The sequence below is a fragment of the Scardinius erythrophthalmus genome, assembly GCF_964197995.2.
Source record: "Scardinius erythrophthalmus genome assembly, chromosome: 6".
NCBI classification, from domain to species: Eukaryota; Metazoa; Chordata; class Actinopteri; order Cypriniformes; family Leuciscidae; genus Scardinius; species Scardinius erythrophthalmus.
Window position 1 is genome coordinate 23,028,588 of NC_138226.1, and position 16,995 is coordinate 23,045,582.

The window sequence follows — 16,995 nt, forward strand, 5'->3', positions numbered from 1 at the left end:
CTGCCACAAGAAATCTTTGAAATGTGTGAGGAGAAAGCGCCACATCTTTGTTTGTACAGTCCGGATAGTCACAAGTCCGCACCATTTTCTACAAAGCTTGTACAAACTGATCGCTCTTGGTGAGTAGCTATGTTAGCTCGTTCGTGTAGCTGTTCTGAGCACGTAAACACTGCTGTAAACACTGACGAACTGAAAAAGTGGTGTGTGCGCCTGCGCAGCTCGCAACTGGCTGTAGATAGCGGCAGCGCGCAGTGTTATGACAGGGGAGAAAATAGTGCCAAGCCATTACGAGGTCTGACCTCTCCATAGACAACGTTTTAGTGACGCAAATATATCACTCTTTTGAACACATATTGATTTGAGAAGAAAAAAGCTTTATTGCCGTGACCCCAGCAAACTTGCCGGACTAATTTCATCTTGACCAAAACTGGACCGGAGCTCGGCTCACAGGACGCTGTCGAGGGTAAGTCATGGTCAATGCACCACACTGATTATGGGGAAGCTATAGAGATTCATGTCTAAAATCCTGAACTAACCCTTTAATGTTTGTAACCCAGCTTTGCCGCACCCTTTCACTGATCTGGCTGATCTCTTCAAACTCTTGTCCTCATACATGCCCTTTCATCATTGTGATGCAGGTCTGCTTGTCATTCTTAGAGTAATATTAAAGACAGCAGGTGACTTGGCCTTCACTAATGCAGCCCAGCTCTTATGGATTAGTCTATGAAGCCATGTAGAGGTCTCAAAGCATGCCTCAAACCACCACACACTTCCATAATCTGCCTTCTCCAGTTTTTCTTTTTCTGCCCAATTCCCTTAATGCCTATTTAATTTTTTCCGTCTTTATGCTTTCTGTTATTCATGTTCTTATTACCCTAACGAAAAGCTGTGCTGTATACCACGGAACAGTGATGGTTTCAGATGGTAATGCCATGATATTCATTGCTTTCTTCATTTACCATGGTGTTTACACTATAGTTCAATTTTCTAATTTTCTAGAAAAAAACTTTCATCTTCCTTTCCTTCATTTGCTGTGCTATGGATATATTTCTATTTAATTGTTTACAATTTCCTTTTTTGATTAGATCGTTGTCTGTCACAAAATTTAATGTCACATTGCAGTGACATGCTCCTGAAATCCTAATAAATTTCAGCTAGAAGCCAGCATTGGTGCTCTCTGGTTCAGTGAGGCAGATGATAAAAGGACCATATGCTGTATTACAAAATCAAAATCTTATTCTTTCCTTCAACATACTGTAATGATTCTGGCCAAAGATAATCTTCAGCAGACATCTGTGTCTAATAAGTCCTGATAATATCTCACTGTAGGTTTGCTAGCAGCTTACTGTTTGGCTGTTATCCTCTTATTTACTTTTTAGTGTCTCTACCATTCTGTCAAATATATTTCTTTCATTTCTGGCTAAAGAGATAAAGACTGACATGTGACCATGTGGTTGAGCTGAGGAAATAAAAGTATAGTTTGTTGTTCAGACTGGATTTTCTTTTCAAGTCTGTTCAGATATGTCTAAGGTTGGCCCGTATTGGAGATTTGGCATACACATGTAAACAAGAATAACAGATGAGGATTATTTTTATGTTTTGCCTGGCTGTGCATCACACATACCACTGGCCTTCCCAGCTCTAATTGAGGGTGGGAGGCCATTCTGTTGCAATGTTCCACATTGTAGTGCTCATTGAACCTGTTAATGTTCATTCCAAGTGTGTGAAATTTTGTGTGTGTGTGTGTGTGTGTGTGTGTGTGTGTGTGTGTGTGTGTGTGTGTGTGTGTGTGTGTGTGTGTGTGTGTGTGTGTGTGTGTGTGTGTGTGTGTGTGTGTATCACAGCAAATGCATTTGTGCTTCAGCACACTTTTATGGCGCATTGGTTTTGCTTTTCTTTGAATATCCAGAAATTTGCATTGTGCACGAATACATGGTAATAAGTTCATAATACTGATATTAATCTAATTTCTGCAGATGACTCCGGGGATGATTCACTAGAATCCGACCTGGGGCTGGTAGGAAGTCATGCATTTGCTCGTATGGAAGGGGATGTGGATAAGCAGCGTAAACTCATCCTTCAGGGCCAAATTTCAGAAGCAGCTCAGCAGAAACAGCACCAAAGGAAGTAAGATGTCTTGTTGTCGCATCATAATGTTGCCTTTTACAACAACATATTTAACAAAACCCCTTACAAATATATTAGGTTCTATGAAAATACTGTAGTTATTAACAGTACTTTTACAGAAGTAGGAGTGGGTGGTATGACGTGTTAAACATTTAAGATAATTTTTTTTTTGAATGCAAAAAACCTTGATAACCCTGATATAAAATTATTCAAAATGTGATTGGTCATACTACCCACCCCTAGTAAGAAGCTTTTAAAAGCCTTCCTGTCATCATGTTTAATTACTTTTTTAATGAGTCACCACAGTTTTGCTGTACTACCCACGGTGAAACTTTGGTTATCATGGCAAATGTTTGAGACACTCAAAGATTGGCAGAACCAACAGCATCCTAAAAACTGTCAGCCATGTTTAGCTATATATACAAACTAAGGAAGCATTTATGTTTCATTAGACATATTTATATTAGAGAACTATATACTCGTATGTTTGTTATTTGTACATCACTGCAAATTACCTAGATGTGACGTCTTAGTTTTGGGTGTGTTTACAGCTATAACCGCTGGCTTTGCAGAGCTCGTGCAGAGGACCTCTCAGACATAGCAGCATTAAAGGCACTATATCAGACCGGTCAGTCTTTCTCTCTTTGAGTGTCTTGTGTTTTAATAATGTGTGTTTTAATTGTAAAGCTGCCAATTTAACACAGTAACTTAAGTACACGCAATTAAACGAATAAATAACATTGATAAATCAACTAATTTAATCATGCCCTCTGACCCATACATACATTTCATAATAAGGTATTTTCTCAAAAGCAAAGCATGTTTTTTATTATTTTGTAATTCATGCAAGGTTTTAAAAGGTGCATTTTTGAGTTTCTTAAAATTAAACATTTAGTTAAAGCTGCAGTCCATAGTTTTTCCTCTGTCGCCATCTCTGTCGAAATCTGCAATTGCAGTTATTCGCGGAATTATCAACTTTACGTTGGTTGTGCCCCGACACGGCACAGCGCTGATGAATCCAATGTTTTGAGGAGAATGTCAGTCTGTCAGTCACCGCGCCGGTGTGGATACTGTCATTCGCAATCACAGATTCTACTTTTTAGAAGTATGACCAACATAAGAATTTTCACCGGAAAATGTCATCTGAACATCCACCAAGTAACATCCACTTTTGTTCTGACCAAATAAGAAAAAAAAAGCATTGCAGTAAATCGCGCTTGTTAATGTTAACAACATCAGCATTGCGTGACTACATTTAATGGCCTTCCGATATTCATCCTTGTTTTCGCACGGGCCCCGTTGCAGTCTCTTTTTTTTCTGTAGCCACTCCAAAGTCTTTTGCATTTTACAATGGGTGAATCTCCAGTTGTCACTGGTTTCTGGATCAGCCATCAAATTGCTAAGTTTAATTATATCAAGTGCTGTGAGAAAAGGCTATAAATCTCCATCTCCAACATCCTCACACGCAATATAGCCTACTAGCCGAGACAACTTCTTTATGTAAACAGATGTGATGTAATGACGCAAAGACATGCTCGAATTTCCCGCGGAAATCCACCAGTACCACTGGAATTAAAAATATTATTACAACAAGGTTCCCACGGGGTCTTAAAAAGTCTTAAATTCTGAACTTTAAATTTAAGGCCTTAAAATGTCTTAAAAACAGGCAGATTTTTATCCGCGGTCTTAAATTTCATTTAGTCAGGTCTTAAAAAAGATTTTACCCTCCAGAAACTCTGGCCGCAGAAAGTTATTACAAAGTAGCAAAAAAAGTATCGAAGTCGCTCGCCAAGAGGCAGTTCACATATCGCGTCTTTTTCGCGCTCAAGTTCATTCAAATGTGGGCGCGCAGTAAGCGCTCTTATAATTGAAGCGACGCGCTCGTTTTTTTCCAGGCACAGCGACAGGAAAAAAGACATGAAGGATGCGGGTGCACCCAAACACTACGGGCGTTTTTCGCCGGTGGAAATCCATTAGCCACTAAAACTTTTTTGTCATTGTGGAGAGCGCAGGGCATGGTTGCATAGCAACAACAGACGCCACGGGAAAATCGGACCGAATTTTACTATTAATAATAAAAGATAAGCTAAAGTGTATTGTAAATGTCTGTAAATCATTTTTTATAAAAAGAATGAGTCAAAAAAGATAAAGTCTGAAATATGTGAGGTTTATCTTTTTATAAAAAACTTTTTTTGACAACTTTATTTGAACTTGTACATGTTAGTATATAACATGTTGCAAGACACTTTTAAAATCTGGCTATCATTTTTAATCGTATTATTTTATTATGTTAGTGTGTATTGATGCTAATTTTATTTGTTATTTGTTGTTGTTTTTTTGACAAAACTTGGTGAATTGATTTCATTGTGTAGTATTAGTACTTTTTTGAACAGGATTCTGAGATAACTGATCATTTTTGGCACTATAATAATTAAATGAAATGTTCATGCCATTTCATCTCTAGTTATGATCAACTATGATCAACTAATTATGTGTTTTTTTTAAAGTAGGCCTATAATATGCAAAGTACAATTTTCTATAAAACAATTATATCTGATTCTGTTCTTTTCTCTGACACGCGTTGTTGGGTCTGGAAGGTTACTAATGTGATTGCTTTATCTGTAAATTAAGTTAATGCTTTTTCAATTACTGAATTCATTGAAATAAAATGAATCCTTTGATTTGAATATTTTTTTTGGCAATGCGTTGTGTAGGTCTTAAATTTCAATCTTTATGGTCTTAAAATGTCTTAAAAAGGTCTTAAATTTGACTAACTGAAACCTGCAGGAACCCTGTTACAAGCTTACCGTTTTGAAACGAGCTAAGGCAAACAGATAGTTTCAAACACTGGCTGGTTATGTACTTGCTCAATTTATTTTGGATAATTTTTTACCCAAAAAAGTTACGGACTGCAGCTTTAAATGGCATATCAATTAATTTGATTAAAATATTTAATCGTTTTACAGGCCTAGTTCATGTATGTCGGTGTTATTGTAGTAGTATGGTCTTTGTTTGGTCACATGCTCTCTATGTGTTGCTGTATCTCTGTATATCTTTATGCACGTGGACTTTGTGTTCTCTCCATCTGTGTTTGCACTCTGGGCAGGAAACCTTTGTTCTGCCTCATTGAGCTCAACATCAGGGGTTCTGTAATCCATTTCTCTCGTTTCACAATTTCAGGATAAAAAAAATAACAACCACCAAAGTAACGGTTTCTGTGTTGATAAATATTCATCATCATCTATTTTTGTTGCTTACCTCAGATAGTGTCAAAGCTGACTTTCTGAGTTCAGAACTTCACGTGAAGTTTACCACAGACTGTACGCATTCTGTTTGTCTTGTTAAATTAAATCTTAAATTTCTTCTTTTAAACTGCAGAGCAATACTTTTTATAGAACTGAATATCTAAATCACACTGACTTACTTTCCCAAAGGGGGGCAGACTTTCTCCAGCTGTACACCTAAACATGCATGTTCACTGTGTCATGTGAGGATGGACTATAATAAAACATCTGGCTATACACATCCTGATGTTTCTCATAATAAAATGCAAAACATTGATTTCAATATATACATAACTCTTTCAGTTCTGCAGGATGAGTTCGTTAAACAGGGTGAGGCTGAAATGTCTAACACATTTCTTCAGATATGCTGCATATGAGAATGCTGTCAGCAGAGGGAACAAACTAGGAAGCTGTGTCCCTCCTGACCATCTGCCCAGCCTTTGAGGCTCATTTAGGGTTAGGGACTCAGACACATTTTACAATGGCTGTGAGGAAACATCCTATTATAATATAGCTCTGTCATGAATCATGATGCATTTTTCTCATTTTCAGGTATTGATATGTGTGGTAGAACGGTCATGGTTATTGTCGGCAGGAATATTCCAGTTACACTTATTGATATGGAGAAGGTAAAGGAGAAAATGATCATATTTTGATTTTAATTTAAGACTTATTTTTTCCCGCTTTAAGATTGTCTAATTAAATATTTACTACACTATAAATGCAGATGTGAAAAATTAGACTGCACATTTTAAAATGTTTATTTAAAGGATTAGTTCAAAAATATCTTTTTTAAATCCTGTCATTTTTTTTACTCACACTTAAATCAGACCTGTATGATTCTATTTTTCTTTTTCTGTGGAACACAAAATGAGAAATGTCATGTAGTTGAGTTAATGTTGACTGCATTTTCGAGTGAACTATTACTTAAAGTAAATCTTGTTAACATGGAATTTTTGTTGCCAAATCTGACATAATTATTGTAACAGTTTTTTCACATTTGGCTTTGACATTCATACATAACCATATTTTGCAGACAAAAGTGAGCTAAATCTGACAAAAAGCCAGAAATTAGCTAAATCTAAGAACTTCCTGAAGGATTTACTCATTTGTAAAAACGGTGTTAAAAATAGATGGAATATAATTTGAAAAAGAAAAATGCAGAAAGATTTCTGTTGTGGTTAAGATTAGGGTGTGGATTAGGGTTAGGTTATAGCTTAATATTTATAACTATATAAAGACAATGGAAGTCTATGCAACGTCGCCATTTACATAGGGTGTTAACGTGTGTATTTGTGTTAGGCTTTGCTGTATTTCATCCACGTGATGGACCATATCACAGTGAAGGAGTATGTGATGGTGTATTTCCACACACTCACCGGTGAACACAACCACCTGGACACAGACTTTCTCAAGAAGCTTTATGACATTGTGGATGCCAAGTAAGAGTTATTTCTGTTCCATTTGAAATACTACAAACCACCCACGTTTCCTGCTCTCTATGAACTAAAAAGTTTTTTAGATGACTTGACCTAGTTTTTGGCTGAGATATTCTTTCAAACCATAACTCAAAGACTTCCATGGAAAAGCTAATCACAGCTTCATATAAACACTGGCTTGGTGACTTTGTTTTTATGAGCATCTTTTATGCCAGACAGTACTGTCTCCTCATACCCCAAAACATCACATATGTTGTGGTAATCATAAGGGAATGTCTATATCTTGGGCTTCCTGTTCGATGAATGTCATGACGATTTATACACAGATGCTCAACCCTTTTTACAACCGTTGGTTATTACCAGCTTGGAAAGAAGTTCGAAGTAAATCCACACAATGCTGAGTCATGTTTTCTCTGTTTTATCTGCTGTTTCTCTGAATTATCACTCTAATTGGGTGCTCAAAAGTTGATTGGTTTCACTAAGGAAAGTGAATTAATATTCCTTTTGCTCAGAGCACTTTGGGAAATTTTGAGGGGGATTCTGGTTATCAAGGTTAGAACACTGAGAGCGATTGCAATGACTTTACCACCTTGTAAATCTGAGGTCTCAATGTTCTCCTCTCACCCATCGAATGAGCATGGATGTAGCACCACGGAATGGCGATTGTTCTTTTAGTCGAACAGACCTCATGATTGCGGTTTTCCTGGCTTAGCAGAGGAGTTTGATTCTTTGTTGAAAGTCAAAACTGTGGGAGGTGATTGGTAGGTCAGGCATTCGTCATTTATTTGGGGGGACACTCTCAGCATGCAGGCAGAGGAAACCACAGTCTTGAAATAAAAAGCAGAAGTGCTCTCCAACTCCAGTCCCTCACACTTTCCGTACATGGTGGAGATCAGCGTGACTCATAACTCTGAGAGCCAGGCCAGTTTGACTTGTCATTTATAATGAGGTATCAGCAGAGCAGAGCAGATCATCATTGTATTATTTATATTTACAAGATATTGGTCTAAGAAAGTGTTTTACAGTCACAATTCATGAGCAAGAGTGATGAGGTTCTGTAAGCAATCACGGCCATATTTATAGCTGAGCTAGTCGGTGATACTCCCTGTGACCCCCTGCTCATGGGTTTTAGACTGGGTGGGCCATGTCCATCGTGGGAAAGGGGAAAGGTTGACGGACACGTCCCTCGCGCTTTTCGAACACCCCTCAGATTTTGGCTGTCCATATCTCTATTCATCTGTGTGTTTTGGACAATGGCGTGCGGCTTGGACGTGGCTGCCCCGCTGGACTTGATTCACCAACTTTTGCTCCTTCCTAAAAAATGCACTTTAGCTCTCTTTCTAATGGGTTTATTGTTTTTGTTAAGGCAAAAATCCTTTCAAAGCCCAGTGCGCCAGAGGAATTCACTATTTGTGTAGTAATAAGTAATTGATTGGATGTGTTGATAATGTTTCTAAAACCAGGGTTTCCTTTGTGTTTTCAGGTTTAAGAAAAACCTAAGGGCTTTCTACTTCGTTCACCCGACGTTCCGCTCCAAGGTAATTGTAATCAATTCATCAACTTGGATGTATGTCCATTAAAGGCAGCTCTAAATGTTCATCTCATTTTGAGCTTTTCTTTCCAAGCTTGTACGGACCTATGGTCTGATTCACAGCGGTCAGCTCCACATGTTTTGCATTGACTAAGAAAGACTGTGTATGTGCCTGTGTGTAACTGAATCTGTTGAAAAGCGTTTTTGAGACCACATTGAGATTCATGATGTGTCTGCACTAAGTGTTCCATAGTGTTCCACATAACCTATTCAGGTAATTGAAGTGCTTATGATGCACGTTGATTCTGCCAGGCTTTGCTTTCATTTGTGAAATTATTCAACAATTATGCTTTGTGCACTCCAAATGTAGAGGAACCTCGGCAATTAAGTGTCAAATAATTGTTTAATTTAAAATGCATCCATTTCAGTCAGAGAATGCTAAAGCCTTGAAACAATCCCAGGTGTGAAATGTGTTCAAGCCTTATGGATGAGTCATTGGAATAAATGCTGAAAACAGACTACAGCAACAGCTTTAGGAGCTGCAGATTTTGCACTTGGCAATTAAATGTAATTTTTTTTTGAACAACTTCACTAATTTTGTAATTGTCCATTTTAAAATGGTGTATTGTCTGTCATTTTCCTGTAGAGTTACATTTGAGGAAAAATGTATGAGGTTTGTTACAAAAGATTTGCATTTCAAATAAATGCTGTTCTTTTGAACTTTCTGTTCATCAGTGAATCAAAGAATACAGAAATTAAAGAATTAAAAATTGTAATTTTTTTATTTTACAATTTTACTCTTACTGTTTTTTTATTTTTTTATTACAGCCTTGGTGAGCAAAACTTTCTCTATACACACTATGTTCATATCATTTTGACCTCCTGAGACTAACAATTAACCTTTTTTGCAGGTTAAGCAACACTTTTAATTGCCCATTTGTTACAAAAGAATAAGGGGAAAAAATGTGTCCTATTTGTACCCTTTAGTTCCATCTCTGTCCATCTAAGGCTTTTATTTTGTGATTCCCATCAGGTCTCTACGTGGTTCTTCACGACTTTTAGTGTATCAGGTCTTAAAGAGAAAGTCCATCACATAGAGAACCTGCAGCAGCTCTTCACCTGCATCCTTCCTGAGCAGATTGACATCCCTCCTTTTGTCATGGAGTATGACACACGGGTGAGTATTCAGTTCTTTCACACACACCTCAGTCTGACCCTCAAAAACCTTTACCACACTACAATTGTCCATTGAGGATGAACAGTTACTTAGAAAAAGACTTGTGTACATAATCTATCTGATCTTTACTTTCTCTATTTAATCTGTATTCAATTCTGTCAACATTTATTCACAACAATGTTAAACTGCGTTTATGTTCCAAGTCTTCTGAAGCTATATAATAGCTTTGTGTGAGGAACAGACTGAAATTTAATTATGTTTGAGACCCATCTGCATGTTGGTAGCTTATGAAACGAACAGTGGCACACTCCTTCCATCCATAGTGCTAAGGTCTACTCCTTGGGCAAGAGTGATTAACCCTTAAGCGTCACATACTAGGGTAACAGTTGTATATACATGGTATTGTAATTAGATCAGTTATTTTTATCGGTATCCCCAGAAGGCGTTGGCTAAAGGTCAATCAAGTCTAACAATAACAGAATGACATCTTACTGTTTTTGAATCTCTAACAAATGATCACTCAGCACTAGATCTGCATGATTAATCGTTAAGAGTGTTATCTCAATTCAAACACCTACGCGATCCTAATCCTAAATGATTTGGCTCTATTAAGCCTTAAACCTAAGCCAGTATGATCACAGCGGAACATTCAAATCTGTGTTAACGCTGCCACTGATCCAGAGAGAGTAGTTGTCATGTATAGGTATGAACCAGCTTCTCAAAAAGTCATCAGCTTTCTCTGTCAACTCAAGCTTTGATACTGAGTTCATGGAGCGCATGCACATGAAAGTGTGACATCAGTAGCGAACAGCTAATCACATGCCTTGAAACAGAGAAACTGCAATACACTTCTCGCAAGAGAATCTGCAAAATTATTTTCTCTCTTCTGCCGAAGATTAAGAGGTTGAAGAACATGACGTACACAAATGAATTTACACAGCAAGAAAAAAATATCTTGCTATATCAGTGCAGTTGTGAAGTTAGTTTACATAGTTGATAATATACAGCCTAGGTTGGGTACGCAGAGACTCGGACATGTAAGCTCACGTGTAGTCATTTTTAAAGCTTTATCTACTGATTCCAAATCTTATTTATATTACATATTATCTGTATATAATTTTGTTCATTTAAACTAAATGTTTGATAATAATTATTAAATGTGTAATGGATAAGGGGTATAATAATTATATGAATAAAATAATTATAATAAATAATCATTGCTAAAAGCTGTCAGACAATTTTGTATTTAAAAATCTTTAACTATGTAGTGACCTTTAATTCGCAGCAAGAGAAGAGGTGACTTTATTGCATCAGAGATGTGTAACTTTGTTCACAGCTAATTTGTCCAATTTCAGTTTGAGATCTTTTACCCAAAACATAACCTGGCCAGGAGCAGGTTAGCCGTGGACTTTAAGTTACAATGGTGATGAACACCGATAAAAGCCGAGCCACTTTCATGGTACCTACAGTGCTGATTTTGTAAGTTCACCCACTTACAAAGAAATGAAGGGTCTATAATTTTTATGGTAGGTTTATTTTAATGGATAGAGACATATCAGCCAAAACATCCAGAAAAAACACATTATATAAAGGTTAGAAATTGATTTGCATTTGGACAGTATGAAATGTAGGACAGCTGTATAGTTAAGTAAATGTTAAACTGGTTTTAAAGTCAGTTGTCCATTTAAGTTCTGTTTATTGTGGGAGGTTTCATAACTATATCAACCCCTTCTCCATTGCCGCATTTTGCCAGAAATTCAAAATTACTTGGTATAAACACTTGGGTAAGGGTGACGGATAAGACGTTTGTTGCAACGCTATTAAAGAAATCCCTTGCCTCAGGGATTTTAGTCAGAATACTTAAGAGGTATCATGCAACCGGGTCCTCTCCTCCCGTAACTGTAACAAATCCTTCCCTTGCAGCCGGGTCAAAATTACCCAAAGCCCTAAAATTATAAATTTATTGTTAATGTGTTCAAATCTAAACACTTCGTATCTGTGCGCAGTCTGCATTGTGACTGTCGATTTTAAATTGAAATCATAAAAAAAAAAACATGAAAACCCTTATAAAACAAAAAACGTTATTTTTTTTATTTTTTTTCAGCATACATACACTAAGCCAAATAGGACATTCTAGAATCGCACACAACCACTACGTTCCTCATGCCAGAGTCTGGAAAAATAGCCAATGAAGCTGGCATGGCGCTAAAACACTTACCAACCAACCATATCTTTTAAAGTATCGTTTAATCTGGTTCATGAAACCAGTCTGAATTATGTATTAATGAATTGAAGTTCTTGCTTGAATGCTTTTCCACAGACTATATACAAATCAAATACAATATCCAATACTGCTAAATACAGTGAGCTAATAAAAGTCAGTCCAAAGTCAAAAAGGTTCTGATGCATTTAAACACATCTTTAGGAAAATTATTCAGCTTAAACATGGTAATTGAAATGCACAACTTGTGACCCATTTTAGGCGCAATTTTGCGCAAATTCTTTAAACAAGTTTCCCTGTATGACATGTTCTTTAAATGCAGCCTTTAGCACAGTTTTATTTTTGCTCAAGCTGCTATATAAAAATATTTACTTTTTTTAAGGCCTTAATGAGGTCCTTTTTGTTTTGAAATGGATTGCGTTTGGCTTGTGGAAAGGAGATGCTAAAATAAGTCCCTAAGTATGGGTGGAGGAAAGTCTTTCCCTTCAGACTGAAAGAGGCCTCAGCCATGAGGAACTCAGCCGTCTGCGTGCTTTGCTGCCGCTCGCTCCGACTCAAAGGAACACATCACATTTCATTTCTTAAGATTACTCTTCAACGTCTTATGTGGGATCGGGTGGCATATTTAAGGAAACGTGGAAACAAAAAAATCTGTTAGTTAACTGGAATATTGAGAAGACAAATTATGTCAGTAGTCATCTGGCATTGCAAAATCTCATTACTATTATTACGTGTCACTTAGTATGTTTTTCCCTCGACGTGGAAAACATTGTGGTCCGTTTTAAATTTTGCATTACCTTTGTTACCTCAGTTGAATCCAAGCAAATTGCTCACACTAATGTAATAAAATTATTTGCATGCATTGATTCGATCCATCTGGACTGGACTGGATTATTTAGTTGATTTTTCATCAAGTCATTCCTTAGCTCTTAGTTTTGCAGTTTCAACTACTCCACATCATTTTCTTTTATATTTGATTTTACCACACAGATATCTCATTTAAAACTCTGTGACCCTAAGAGTAGAAATGCCATCTGACAAACGAAATTATATATCACTGTATGGTCATACAAGATTTTTCCATTCTATATTTTAGATGTTGTTTTTTTGTCCGTTTGTTTTGTTCCTGGGTTTAAAGGGCAGTGGATTAAAAGTAAATGAAAGCGAGAAGGAAGACACAAAGGTGAGGCAGCTGTGAAGAATCGATCATGCCACTAATGCGTTAAATGGATGGTCTTTCTCATGCCAGGTGCGTGTCGCCCTGTATTTATCCGTTCGCTGAGCAAGAGTGCAGGCGCACAGACTTGATTAGGAAAAAATGTTTTCCTGCAGGCTGTGTGTGTATTATTCACATTTTGCATGTCAGAAAGACATTTTGTTCTTGTGCTTCAGTGTGTTAATACAACCTCGATGACTCGAAGGGGGGGTGGGGGGCTTTAATAAGTATGTCGGGTTTTTGAATGTCAATTCAAAGTTTAGATCTTCAGATGATTCCACAGAAATCATCTGTATCCTCAAACACAGGATCCCTTAGATATGTAGCCCAATAGGGAATATTCCACATAATGTTTCTGTTGAAAGAAACTGTATTTCAGAGGAAAGCTTTAAAGCCTTCAGTTTTAATTGTAGACTCACTTGGATGCTGGGGTTTTTCTTATTTCTGGAAACTGTGACTTTGGAGACTTTCTAGTGGTTATTTTCTTTAGGGAAAATTCATGGCCATTTTATGAATGAATATGTGGGTCATTAGAATGGATAAACTCATTTTCTCTTAATGCGTCTTATTTTATGCCAGTCTAGCGTGTGTTTTTAGTCTCCATGCCTTAGTCTTGGATTCACTCCTGGACTAGCTTGCTTAAGTGTTTCCTGTCGTTCTTTGATTACCCAGGAAGTAAATGGGCAGGAGGGGAAATGGCAGAATGAGTAAGCTTTTAATGCCAATTTCACTCCGCTTTCTCTCTCTGCCCATATGAATAGATGCAGTGCCATGGAAAGTCCAGCCACAATCACCTCAAATAACCCAGGCAACTTTCCATAAAGCACTGAAAGGCTCCTGAAGGGTTTTTATTTTGGACTCTCACCTCTTTACTGTGTTGGGTAGTAGCGGGCTGTGTAATCTGGATTACATAATCAAATTGCAAAAAGTCTTGTAATTGCATGAAATAATTGTATCACAGTTATTTTTATGGATAGCATGATTGTATATTGATTATAATCAGACACCAGCAATAAAATAGTTTGGTAACACTTAACAGTAGGTTTCCGTTTGTTAACATGAACTAAGATTAATAAATTCTTTAGAAATATTTTTCCTTGTTAAAATTGTTCATGTTAAAGGGATGGTTCGGAGTAATTGCACCATGACCTCGAGCCAAACAACAATAAGCCATCAGGCAAGTGATGTACTTATAAACTTTCCAATGCCTTGTTTTACGAGTACAGAACCTATTTGTACTACTGTAGAAGTTTGGTACCATTCTGGGCATTTTTAGTGGGGTAATTTACGAGATACAACCTTGGATCCATTAGCGTCTGCACTAAGCCATTCAGCTGATATCTCTAAATAAGCTCTAACTTCAATAATGTTCGACCAAGGGAAAAAAAGCTTCTGGGGGGGTGTTTGACTCGAGGTCATGGTGCAAAGGACCTTAGGATGAAATGACTCCAAACCATACCTTCAAATTTCATCATTTACTAATACATTGTGAAAATCAAAAATTTTGTCTGTTAATATTATTTAATAGATGAAGAAAGAAAATTCAGTCCACACACTGAAATTGCAGCTCCAAAGAGTTTAAAAGGCGCAACGTTTCGACCAGTCAGATCTTCTTCAGGCACGTGAAAATGAAGACTGGTCAGAATGTTGGCAAATAAACTCATTGGAGCTGCAATTTCAACTTAAATTGGTACATAAAGCACTTGAATATAATTTTTGCATGTTCTGATGAAACTCAGAAATTCTTTTCTAATTTTTAATTAATTTGAGGCTCTTTGTCATAGAATATGTTCAATTTGTCAAATTAAAATGTGTGATTTTGAATAAATAAAAAAAAATCTGATTTAATCACCTAAAAAAAGTATAATGTGAAACATTAAGTTGCTTAATTTTATCTGTGTGAATTGACAAAAGTACAAAATCAGATTTCAAAAGTGAGAGAACTACCTCCTCAATTGAGCTAAAATCACTTTTTTTAATTATGATTAATTTCCTGTGCTCTTTGCAGAATCTCATTTTGCATTCATTTGACCTAAAGGCCTTAAGCACTTCTGCTAGATTGGCCTCACAGCTTCATGTTGTGAATCATCTGCTGTGCTGTGAGTCATACAGTAGAATTATTCATTCCCAGCACATCACTTTCCTGTGATTCCATGTGCTCTTTTGGCTATTGGAATCCTTACATACACTCTTCTCCAGAATGTCCACAACCCTTACCAAATACTTGCATAAAAATTTGCCCACTGGATATTTGTATTTCTATGATAAATGCAACCTCTTGGGTTTCATAGCGCAGCTAGATTTAAATATCATATTTGTGCCAACAGGCTCTCTAGGATGTAGGTGTGTCTTGAGCTTATGCTGTGCTAATAAGAAACCTCTCTCCGATTTGCCTTTTGGCTTTTTGGAGCGCATCAGTGCCTCTCAGCTAGTCCTTGACCAAACGTAACCTTTGCTACTGTTTATCTTAATTCGACTGTGCTCAGGAATATCCTCTCTGCTCTTCCAGGTTAACAGCCCCTATTACTCGGCTCAGTCCTCAGGCCTGTGATGGTGGTCAGATAAACCCAGCACTGAGGAGTTCGACTGAACCAGCCTCTTTTCACCGGGCAGACACTCAACCCGATGAACCCGACTCTTGACGTGAACTCGAGATCGAGTGCGTCTCTGCCGTTCCTGACTTGCTACATTTTCTCAGAGACAGTGAGAGACCAATGATCGATAATGCTGTATAAACACAACCTTCTGTGAAACCTGCTGAACGTGCCACAGACTCGTACCAAACCTAAATGTAATTGAAGGAACCTCTGGCTTGACCGAAGCTGTTCTTGGACAAGGTATGGGTGTGTGTGGTGTGGAAGAAGAGACTGAATTTGACAAACGTACGAAACCAATATTTTGTACAAATGTGAAACACATACCAGTGCCTGCGTGAATAATGGCTGGAAATGGCAGAAACAATTCTGGTTTTTATTTCTCATGTCGCATCCAATCATTTGAAAGCTTCATAATTTGCCATCTTTAGCTGTGTAGTTTCAGTTCATTCCATGTCTGCACAGTCACCAGAACGAGCGGCATTTTGCTTTTATCTTGAGTCTCTCTTTTTTTTTCAGTCGCAAGCACTTTTATGGCTATTAAACAGACTTCACTACAGATTCTTGAGCTTTGACTACAAGCGACTTGTCCTCTTGTGTGAACAGATGTGATGTCAGAAAGATTGCTTTGTGAAGCTCTACATCCAGGTTGGCCTGTTGAGATTTCAGTTACCCTATTAATAACAGTGCTTTTCTTCTGTTCCTGTCAATATGGTACATCAGTGTTCTGGTGGGTTCACCTTAGGTACACTAAAACGCTAGTGTTTGGTGAAGCTAATTTTCATGCATGACCAAAGGAATCTCGTAGCCCGAGAGCTGATCTCGAAGTAAAGCATTGTAAATAGGTATTTGTAGATACTGCAGATGCTGTCTGCTACTATTAATTCTGGTTTGTTTTAGTCAACCCTTACACAGCTCTCAGTGATTAATGTGCTAAATTTTGTACCGTTTTAAATGAAGTATGACGTATGAATCATGATTATGAAGAGAGCACTATTTGAATAAATGGAATATCAAAATGTGTTGTTATCATTAATTTTTGTATGGGTGTCTTTATTGAATTATTTTCTGTAAAATGCATGATCAGTGTATTTTTAGATTGAAAGATGAAGTATGAAAATGGATTTCAAATAAAAGCAGCCTTTTGTTTTATAATGATGTCTCAACTGAAAAAGTTTTTCTTTGATGCTATATTTAAAACTGTAACTAGATTTATTTATTTTATTTCATGTAAAGAGAGAGAGAGAGTGGTTAGTTGTATCATTTCTGTCAAATTTGGCTATTTTTAAAATGATTGCATAATCTCCCAGAATGCATCAGTTGTGCAAAAAAAAAAAAAATCATAGCTATCATTTTATTAAACACGGGGACTATAAGATTTCAGACTTGGTAACGTAAGTCAATAG

At 37.1% G+C, this 16,995-nt stretch overlaps 1 protein-coding gene across 2 annotated transcripts in view; it reads left to right on the top strand.

The window, feature by feature from the left end:
* gdap2 (ganglioside induced differentiation associated protein 2) overlaps positions 1–16,744 on the top strand; it is a 29,303-nt gene extending 12,559 nt beyond the window's left edge. The window contains exons 8-15 of one of the 2 annotated variants that reach the window (XR_014030392.1): positions 1,977–2,127; positions 2,679–2,755; positions 5,964–6,040; positions 6,714–6,853; positions 8,334–8,388; positions 9,415–9,558; positions 15,505–15,832; positions 16,109–16,744. Coding sequence is in view for 1 of the 2 variants with exons in the window: in XM_081369669.1 (XP_081225795.1) it covers positions 1,977–2,127; positions 2,679–2,755; positions 5,964–6,040; positions 6,714–6,853; positions 8,334–8,388; positions 9,415–9,558; positions 15,505–15,546 (686 nt within the window). In the remaining variant the exon portion in view is untranslated. Of the gene's footprint in view, positions 1–1,976; positions 2,128–2,678; positions 2,756–5,963; positions 6,041–6,713; positions 6,854–8,333; positions 8,389–9,414; positions 9,559–15,504 lie in introns of both variants that reach the window. The other variant, XM_081369669.1, reaches the window with a different exon arrangement.
* The last annotated feature ends 251 nt before the right edge of the window (positions 16,745–16,995 follow it).